The sequence below is a fragment of the Anas platyrhynchos genome, chromosome 20 (genome assembly GCF_047663525.1).
Source record: "Anas platyrhynchos isolate ZD024472 breed Pekin duck chromosome 20, IASCAAS_PekinDuck_T2T, whole genome shotgun sequence".
Taxonomy (NCBI): domain Eukaryota; kingdom Metazoa; phylum Chordata; class Aves; order Anseriformes; family Anatidae; genus Anas; species Anas platyrhynchos.
The window spans coordinates 6,638,485-6,648,833 of NC_092606.1; the positions used below are offsets into that span (position 1 = coordinate 6,638,485).

Consider the following 10,349-nt stretch of genomic DNA (forward strand, 5'->3'; position numbering starts at 1 on the left):
CTTCTGCAAGTACTGCTTCCTCTAGTCAGATGGTCACAAACAAAATGTAAGTAACTGGGAGCCCTGTGCCAATTTCTAGTGTTTTCAGACCTTTTCAGCAGTGAAGCATCACATGAAAATCTGGCACCTTTTGACTTCTATCCCTCAGAAGCTTTGTAGTCTGCTTGACTAAATTCGCAAGGTAGTAATTTTTTTCTCCTTTCAAAAAGATTGCAGATGGAAAGCCATTTTGATTCAAAACGCTTCTGTTTAAACTCTCAAATGTCTGAGGCTGGAGCTCTTGTTAAAGATTTAATAGTTCAAGTGCGGGTCGACAGGTTAAAGCTGCGAAGCCCCAGGCAAAGTTAGCCTGGACCGGAGAATTTATTGAACGCGAGTGGAGGTTCCTTTCAAGCATGTCAAACCTGGAGAGACTTCTCAGCTACTGATACCACTTCAAATGTCATTGATTGTCTTAGGCCTGTGCTCTCACCTAAGGAGCACTGATTTTTTTGGGCACGTGGCTGCTGTTAGCTGCTCGGTTTCTCACAGGCTCTGCTCTCGATCTGCTTTCTGCCTGAGGTTGCTTTTGCAGCCCGTCAAGTGGCACTGGATGCTCCTGGGGCTGAGGTATGCCCCTGGACAGCTGTTAGCAGCCGGCAGAGCCTCTTAGCCACTTCTTGGTCTGTGTTCCCCTGCCCACGTGTCTGCAGGTTGCTGTGCCTGGACCTCATCTGGGGACCACGGTGCGTGCCTGGCTGCTCTGAGAAGTGCGTGGTGTTTCGTGCTGGAAGCTGTCTTGGAGAGCTTGCCCATCTTGTCCCAGCGCTATAGGTTTTGGGAGGCTGCGTCGTTTTCCTTTCCTGCTTGTGAAAATTATTTGTACCAGCTGATTCCTGCATCGTTACAGATGCCTGTGAGGCAACATGGGATGTCGTTGCTCAATCCAGCGATGCGGTTTGGGGGGGGAAGGCTGATGTGTGGCTTGCTGTGCTTTGCTGGGAAGAAATTACACTTCAGAGCATCTTAATTGTGTAGCTCTCCAGAGCACAGCCAAAGCAGCTTACTCAGTATGTTTCTGCAGAGTTGAGAAGCAGGTCAGCAGATACCTTTTTATAGCATTTTTGGAACTGCAGGGACAGGGTTAGCATATTAATTTGGTGCGAGCCTCTAGAACCGTGACTGGAGAGAAGGCACTGCTTCCCAGCCCCTCTTGGAAGGATCCTCTGCTGTATGGCAACAACAATTAGCTCCAAAAGCTAAGTAATCCCTGTTGTTCTAAGGCAAGGCAATTAATCACTAAATCAGATTTGGGAGAGATCTTGGGTCACGCAGCATAGCCCCTGCTCTGCTTTGTTGTTTTGCTACAGTACCTCTTACTGCCAGCGTTGTCAAGGCTCATTTTAAATACTTCAGGCACACTGGAGCTTCTCTCTTCATCAGGAGAATTTTGTGCTGCTTAATAACGCTCACTATCAAATTTTCCCAGACATTTAGCTTCAATTTTCACTCTTCTGGCTTATCTCCATGTCTGTTGTGTCCCAGCAGAGCATCTCGAATGGCCACGCTGCTGTCCTTTCCCAGGCTCCCCTCCCAGACTCAGAGGTGCATTTTTGGCTGCTCACCCAGTATTTTTTAATCACATTTTGCAGAGGTGAATCACTTCGGCCCAGCCACCAATCTGCTTTTACCCCTCTGGGTCCTGGAGCCTCTAGCTCGAACATCAGGTGCTCCAGCTCCCAAATATGACGGCAGCGATGGAAGCGTGAGGCAGCTCCCTGCTGAGGGCCAGTTCAGTATTTTTTTTCTGGGTTGCACCATAATTTACATGGTTTCAGTAGGCTTTAAACTAATCCCATCTTAAGCTGATTTGCGCTGGGGAATTAAATATAAGCTACTACCTTTAGTGATGGCTGAGAGCAGAAACCTCACAGGCTGTCACGTCTGCCTTTCGGCTGTGCTTTGCACTTCTGGGACCTTCCCAACTGCTGGAAGAGTTCGTATGGGGTGTTCATCTCCTACCCCTTGTCCTCTGGCGTGTGTGCTGACTTGGGTTTGAATTCTCTGGTTTATTCCCCTCCCTTGTCTACCCTCAGCTATTTTTACAGACATTTGGGGGTGTCTTTCTAAACCTGCCACTGTGGCACAATAGATTTGCTCAGCAGAACACTAATGTATGTAATTATTTAATGCGAATGGAGGTTGCCTTGGCATAAACCTTTGTAGCAGCAAATTTATTGCTTTGGCCTAGCATTCAGCATGGTCTGGTTTGTGTTTCGGCCGGGTGACAAATTGGAGAACTCCTTCTGGGATTTTTCAAAGGAAGTGGGAGCTCAAATGGCTCCTGAAAGCCAAGGCTCCTCCCCACGCAACCTCAGTTCCAGGTCTCTCTTCCAGCCTACGTTGCCTTCACTGCAAGCGATGGCAGGTGTCTGCTGAACTGTATTCCCGTGACAGGCTATCGCTGTGCAGGATGATGCAAGGAGAGCGTGAGAGGCATAGGAATAAAGCCCAGAGCCACGTTTTCTCTGCTATGTTATGACAATGCACTTTCTCAGCCCTCCCATTTGCTCCTGCTGTACCGTCAGCTCTCAGCCTGGGGAAAACTGAAAGTGAGGTTGCTCTCGGTGTTGGCAGAGTTCAGTTGGTAACGTGGCAAGCTTGTGTGATAAAAGGCAGTGCAGTGCATCTCCCTGGCTGGCAGAGTTTAACAACACTGAGAATTAAGTCTTTTGTCAAATTCTTCTTTTTTTTTTTTTTTTAAACCTCCCTGATTGCTCCATAGCAGAGCTTCCTTCCAGGAATCACCACCCAGCACATGTTTTCTATGCACGTTCATTCTCTACACAGCTTTAACTAAGGCAGGAGACTGGGAAAATGCTAGGAGGAAGGTGCAGTGAGTGGATCAGCTTCAGGCTTTCTAGGGAATGACCAGGCTGTGAGACGTTGAGGATGTTCAGATGTGACTGAGAGCTGGGGTTAAGGAACAGGGGGGTGGAGCTGGGGAATTGCAAGAATTAGATGAAAAAGAGGGGTGATGGAGAAGCTCCTGTGCAACATCACAGACGTGCTAGGAGATGTGTGTGGCCAGGACAGAGGAATTTGCCTTGGGAGGTGGAAGAAGTGAGGGGAGGGAGAGGAGAAAGGAGTGAGGATGCTGGTGGTGACCCCATCAGTGCAATTGTCTCTGAAGCAGCACAGTGAAATGCTCCCAGGAGAAGATTGGGCAGCTTTTAGTGAAAATGGAGTGGGCACCGAGGGGTGGGACTGATCTGTCTGAAACTCCACTCAGCAACATCTCTCCAGGTGGTCTCGTGTTCAGAGCTGCCCTGTGCTAGGAGAGCACTGCAAGGGCACGGACAGGCGGCGAGACTGTAAAATCTTGGGACCCTTTTGGACTTCCAGGCAATACAGATGCTTTAACCCCCCTGTTTCTTCTGTAACAGGTGGCTGTGAAAAACAACATTGATGTCTTTTACTTCAGCTGCCTAATTCCTCTCAACGTGCTTTTCGTAGAGGATGGCAAAATGGGTGAGTGCTTTCAGGTCTGCGGGCAGCCTCCCTGAGCCAGACTGCACTAACAGTGCCCAGCCAGGTACAATCGTCCTGTGGCTGAGATTTAGATGTGCCTGGCCATGATCCATGGCCGTGGCAGCACAGCTCCACAGCCCAAACTGATCACTGGAGGTTTGACAGCTCTTCCCTGTCATCCTGCGACTCCAGTAGCTGTGCTTCCAGGTCCCGCGTCCTCTGCTCTGATCCTGCCAGACGAGGAGTGGGTCTGTTTTCTTTGAGACTGGTTTCTGTTTTGTTTTCTTTTTTTTCCTGATTTTTTTTTTGTTGTTGTTGTTTGGTTCACTCAAATGGGTGCAGGATTTGTCCCAGCAGCACTTTCACACGTAGCACTATTTACTGTACCACTTAGCTGCCCGTTCTTTACTAAATCGTTGTTTGAATTGGATGGGAGGCTGCTTGAACAGCAGCATCTTAGCTTTGACAGTAACATAATCCTAAATGTGTAGGTCTCCTTCCTTCTTGTCAAATCCCCCATGTTCTTGGTTTGTAAGCAGCTCACAGACTGTCTTTGATTTGGGGGGAGGAGAGGTCTGAAAACCACCAAAGCTTTGCTGCTTTTGCAGTGCAATTGAGGTCATTTAGAAGCAAATCCTGCATCTGACCACACCAGGGCAAAATGTGACCACGAAGCCTTTTGTGTCCTTACCTTGTATCATTCTGCAGTGATTTAATTAATGCCCTAATCCTGCGAGGGGCCGGGGGTGCTGATTGTCTTTCTCGTTTGTAGAGCGCCAGGTCTTCCTCGCGACATGGAAAGACATTCCAAACGAGAACGAGCTGCAGTTCCAGATTAAAGACTGCCACCTGAATGCCGGTGAGTAGCTTAATCCTGCCGCGGGACGAGCTCTGAGACCCACCTTTGATCCTCTCCTTGTGAATAGCAGTGCGTATGGGCAGCAGGGCCATGGGCATTGTGCTTAGGAACACAGCAGCCTGTGAGCCCTGCATCCCAGGGCTATAAAAGCACAGGTCCATAGCTAGGTCTGTGAAAGCACATCTGAAGCCCCACATCTTCGATTCCACCCGTCTGCGTCTTCCTTTCAGTCTGCATCTTGTATTCTTTTATTCTCTTTATAACTCTGCTCTGTAAGCTGCTCTTTTAGACAGAGCCAGACGCTGCGTTGGGGCTGCGCTTAATCCTGTCCTGCTGCTGGTTGTGCCAGGCAGTGTCGTACAGCCCTGCCTTTACCCTAGCTACATAATCCTGGGCTGGACTCTTCACCTTTCAGCATCTTCTTTTGCCTTTCTCTTGTGGCAGAGTAATGCTACATGCCACTGCAAAAATATTCTGCCATGTACTGAGGACAGGCTGTGTGAGAGAAGAGTTTTGAGATGCCGTAGTTAGGTGCTGCCTGGATGTGCCCTGATCGTGATCCATCCTGTTTCGTTCTGCCTTCAGGTATCTAGCTGCCCCTGCTTGTGAGCCTTCTTGCAGGTGTGACCTTACTACTGCAGGATGAGGGAGTGTAGGGAGTGAAACGTGGCCAGCTTAGCGGCTCTGCTCCGTATCGAGAGGTTCTGGACGGGAGCCAAGCGATTCTACCAAAAGCTGCTGTGTTTCACAGAGGAAAAAAGTGTCCCTATTGATTACAAACCCCGTAACCTTTTTATTCTCTCGTGTCTGCTATTACACAATGAGCACCCTCTTGCCTCAATTGCAGAAAGAAACCATGGGTCTCTTTGTACTCATAATTATTACTATTTTTGAATATAAAAGATGGAGCACGCAAGAGGGGGGGGGGGAAATAGCAGCTGTTGAACCTTCTGACTTGATTTCACTGTGGGGTTTCAGACGAGAACAACCTCTGCACCTCCCCCAGCCCTCCCTCTGCTCCCCACCACGCTTGGCACTGCCTCCCCCTGCACTGCAGCGTTGCCGTCCCTGATGCCTTCTGCTCCAGCCATGCCCTCGCTGCACCATCCCCAGCTCTTTGTACGTCAGATCAAAAATGCTGGTAGCTTCTCTGGGTCGGCGCTGGGGTGTCGTGGTCCTGGTTAGCAGAGGATGTAGCTGGGAGGAGATGTGCAAGGCTGGGAGGATGAGCTCTGGCAGGGTGGTGGCCAGGTGATCCCACAGCCTGGTCCATGCACCCGTCTCCCTCCAGAAGGAAATGGTAAAAAAAAAACAAAAAACAAAACATGGAGTGGCAGGTCCGAGACAAGGGGGCTTTGCCATTCAGAGGGCAGATGTTGCCCAGCCTGCTCTAGTCGGTGATGCTCGGTGGAGACCACGTTAGTGGCTCACACCAGGAGGTTTCTCTGCAGAGCTGTCTGTGCTGGAGCTAGCACCCTGGAAGTGGGGCTTCTCCTGAGTGTGGCCAAGCACTTCGAGGCTCCAGAGCTCTCAGGGTCTGCCAGCCTCTTGCTTACGTGCGGGAGAAAGTGGGTCATGTCTCACCAACAGATTTCAGACGCTTCCATCAGCTGAAGTTTCTGTTCCTGTACTTCCACTGCAGACACCTCCTCCCTCTTGCAGCTCTGTGGGCTGTTTCCTTCCTTGACCACCTGGGCTTTGGCAGGGAGCAGGCCAAGAGCTTGCAGGAGGGAAAGCTGGGAGGATGGTGTGTGCTTGTCTTAGTCCTCGTGTTCAGCTGCTGGTGCAACCCTGACGCAGTCTGCTGCTCGCCCTCCACCTAAGCAGTGACCGCCTTTGGCACAGACCGTCTGAAGAGCACCACGCCTGTCTTTGCAATAATCAGGCGTGCCCAAAAACTGGTGAGGGCTGGGCTTCCAGCACCCTCAGGGCCAGAGGCTCCTTGTACCGTGGGAAGTGTCCCCTGGTGCACACCAGGGTGGAGGCAAAGTAAATGGGGTGAGCTCTGACGAAAGCTGAATCCAGCTGGCAGCTGGGCTGTGCCAGAGCAGCGCTGCCTGCTTGGTCACACGCTGCAGTAGGGCAGTGATCTTGGAAGATTCACAATCTTGAAATCTTGATCCCTTGTTTCAAATCACCTTCTTTCAAGGCACCTTGTTTCTTTCTTCTGCGAATAGCAAATTGGTGTGGGATATAAAATCCTTGGGAACTTGTTCCTCGTGGAGGAGAGGGATTTGTGTTCCGAAGCCTTCCTTGTGGGAGATGCCAAAGCAGAATGAAGCTCTCGGCCAGGGCAGTTGGCAGGTCTGAAATAATTGAAATAATCACACGGAGCTTTTGTACCACCGCATAAAATAAGGTACACAACAGCTGCTGGAGCAGAGCTGTGCGGAATAAAGTCTGCAGCTTTCAATGACTCTTAGAAGGTGCTGGGTCTCATAGCCCAGTGGGGAAACTGAAGTTTTAAGTAACTAAAAAATAATAAAATAAAAATAGAAAACGAGCTTGGAACGGGGATTTTATGGAGCTGGGCTTTCTCTGTCAAGAAAGCAGCTCACGAATCTCGTGTACATCCAGGGCTGTCTGTCTGTCACACTGCAGCAGCCACCTTACAACACCTCCTGTGTGAACAGCAGCACTTTCCCCGGGTTCCTTCCTTTGTTCCTGCAGACAAAAAGGAGATGGGCACACGGGCTGCCGGTGGAGGTGCTTCTGTGTTAGCCTGCTCCGAGGCCTTTGTGGGCAGAAGACTCATCCTGTGCCCATGAGGCAAGTCAAATAGGATTGACCGGAGCTTTGATGGGTTGGAACGGGGGTGGCAGAAAAGGCTCGTGGCCCTGGCAGCTCAACCCATGCCAGGGCACGGAGCAGCTGGGAAATTTTGGCTGCTGCAGGCAGCAGTGTGCAGCACCGCCAGCCGAAATCTACAGCAAGGTGCCAGGCTGCGGGGCGAGGAGCAGGAGCCCTGAAAAAGTCCCAGCTTGCTGCTCCCATCCCTTCCTTTCCCAGCATCTTTGTTCCAAAAATACGCAAGCCCTGGATCCTTGGAGGTATCCCCACGATCTCCAGCGACTCCGTGAGGGATGAGGGCTTAATTTTGGGTGAGGGATTTGGGCTCGGGTTCCCAGCAGTGAGAGCTGGTGTGGTCCTGAGGCTGCTCTTCGGGGCTGGGGCTGTGTGGAGGAGTGTCTGGAGCTGTGCTGTGGGGCCAGGGTGTGCTTGGGATGCTCTGCACATCCTGAATCGATCAGAGCTCCGTTTCATGCATCTGCCTCTTTAGGAAGAGCTTATGATAGTGCTGTGGAGAAAGCTGGATGCAGATACAACTTGCAATGAAAACGCAAGGTCATGGTTATACCCCTGCAATCTCATCTATTACGAGTCCAGAGCTAATGTAATTGTTCTGCCTTAAACAAAAAGCGGGATCTAGTGCAAGAAGCAGGCAGTGGCGTCCCCCTCGATGGCGGGGAGCACGAGCAGCAGGCCCTGGTAGCGTTTGGGAAGGGCCCAAAACTGCAACGTCCTCAGCACTTTTTCCTTTGGAAATCATCCTAATGACTGCTAACGAGTCCTGCTCGTACTGTGACAGTTTTACCCGGCGCTCGTGTCATTCGTGCCTGAAAATAGATTCAGAGACTGCTACGGCTCCGATAATCCGGGTGCTGCTGGTGCAGCTGCGCCGAGTGAGGTTTCCCCTGCAACCGAACACGCGCTCAGGCTCCGTTTGCTGCCTCTCCGCTGCTTTTCAACGTGCTCGGTTTGATTAAATTTTAAAGGACCACTACATTAGGCTAAGATATGCAAATCAGATTAGCTGGATGATTTTCTTTTTTTAAATTTTGCTTACTCAAGCGCACTGAGTGAAAGAGCACAAGCTGACTTGCACATGGAGCCTGAATGCCATTAAACAGGAGCTAATTAGTCGCTGTGCTGTTCAGCAGTTCTAGCAACTTTGGGTTTTGCTGCCTTATTGCTGGTCCTTAATTTGGTGTGAAATGACAAATTCGGTGCTTGGAGCTGAACGGGGCTTTATCGGTGCGCGGCGGTCGTTCGTTTTTTTCCCAAGTGATGCTCCAAGGCTAGGGCTGCAAGAAATGGGATTTTCTTGCTGGAACAAACAAGTTGCTCAGGTGTGTTTAGGTATGTGGGGATCTAGTACCCTGATCATTTGGTAAAGAACCCTATTACCTGGGAAATGGAGGTGCTGTCATAATACTGACCCAAGTGTCTCCCCACTGGATCCGAGTCTCCAGATCCCTCTGGTGTTTGGATGCAGCCTCGGCTGGCTGCTCAGAACCATTCGGGTGCTGCTAGAAATGGAGCAGGGATGTTTCCAGCCGCCACAGCACAAATGCAAGGGTCAAGTTTTCCTCCCTGCCAGCCAGTGTTCATTGCAGAGTGGAGGAAGGTCCGTGTTCAAAGAAGGTGCCCTGTTGGTGTTAAGCTGGGTATCTTGGGTGGTTGGGTGCGAAGTGAAGCTCTTCCGAGGCAGGGTAATCAGAAGTGCTGTTTAAAAAGAAAACCAGCACTGAAAGACAGACTGATGTCATCAGCTTCTCTGACAGTGGTGATGGGGAAATCTTTCTGTATCCTCCAAATGTGACAAGGAGCACTGAACCAGAAGAAAAAGCCCCGCAGAAAGTTGCGCAGCGAGGCTGGATGCAGACTGCCGGCCTGCAGAAGGGCTCGCGTGGCTCTGGGGTGGCTCACAGTCCCCGAGCACTGCGGGATGGGGCCGTGTGTGCCTGGCAGCACCACCCAGCCCTAACCCTGCCTGCTGCGGGGCCTCGCTGGGCGCTGTGCTCTCGATGGGGAGCCACAGCCCCGTGCAGAGCTGGGTGCAGCTCTCCGCTCCCAGCAGCTCTCTGCCTTCAAGGGCTGCGCTGTCGCACGGCATTAGCGGCCCTGCCTTCAGCCAGGCACAGCCTGGCACTGTTGCTTAGCAACTCTGCCCGATTTCCAAAATCCCAAATCCCCACACTCGCTAGCACAGGAGGGATGGGAGCTGCTGCTGCTGCAGCTTCCCGGGGCGAGAGGCGGTAGGAACAGCTCTTGGCTCGCACCCATCCCCAAATCTGTGCTGGGAGGAGGGGGCAGGAGGTGCTGGGCACCCCGAGCATCAGCACAGCGTTGCTCCAGGCACCTGGCTGAAATGGGGTGTGTTTGGTGGGATTTCATGCGCTCTGCTGGGGATAACTGAGGTCAGGCAGGGAGGCAGAAGCAGGCTGTCCTAGGAGTCGACCCGCCTTGGTTTCCCTCCCTGTACCCCCACAGGCAGGGTGCAGCCCGCAGGGGGCTGTGAGGAGGAGTTGGGGAGAAATCACCTCCGTTTGGAGCCCGGAGAGCCCCTGTACGAGGAGCTGCCCCCAGCAGAAGCAGCGGCTGGAATGGCACGGGGTGCCGGCATGCAGTGGAAGGCTTTGGCATAAAGCAGCTGCTCCGTGGCCCTGTCTCACATCCTGCACCCCCTCTGCTGCTCGCCTCATGGTGGGCTAGCAGCCCCACAGCTGCCCAAATTTCACTTCCCCACTTGCAGCCTTGCTTCCGACCCCGTGCCCACGCTCCCCAGGGATGAGACTCCTCTGCTCGGGGATGAAGATCGCTGGAGGAAGGGAGCTGAACCCTTGCCAGCACCTCCGCTTCCCAGCTAGGTGTCCAGAGGGGCTCCGAGCGGTGAGCTTTAACCACAGCCCCTTGAAATTGGACATCAAACATCAAATCCCCTTGAATACTGCTGTCCCTCGCAAAGAAGGATGCGCTCTGTGAGCCAGCACTCGGGCAGCACGCCCTGCTTTCCCACAGCCCCATGGCAGCTCTGGCTGGCTGGGGTGGCCCAAGGAGATGGGATTTGGCCTCCTCCCCGATGGATGAGATGTCTCCAGCACGCATCGTGCCCGGGCTGTGGCTCCCTGCGAGCAGAGGGCTCCACGGTGCCCGCTGCCCTGATCTGGCAGAGTTTGTTGTGGGGAGGAGGAGTAGA

General features: G+C 52.2%; 1 protein-coding gene across 5 annotated transcripts in view; it reads left to right on the forward strand.

Moving 5' to 3' along the window:
- The window catches only part of AP2B1 (adaptor related protein complex 2 subunit beta 1), a 79,479-nt gene that overhangs the window by 66,176 nt on the left and 2,954 nt on the right, over nucleotides 1-10,349 (forward strand). For all 5 annotated transcript variants that reach the window (XM_072025964.1, XM_005010640.6, XM_038165616.2 and 2 more), the window contains 2 exons: nucleotides 3,426-3,510; nucleotides 4,283-4,369. In XM_072025964.1, coding sequence (XP_071882065.1) covers nucleotides 3,426-3,510; nucleotides 4,283-4,369 — 172 coding nt within the window. The remainder of the gene's footprint in view (nucleotides 1-3,425; nucleotides 3,511-4,282; nucleotides 4,370-10,349) is intronic.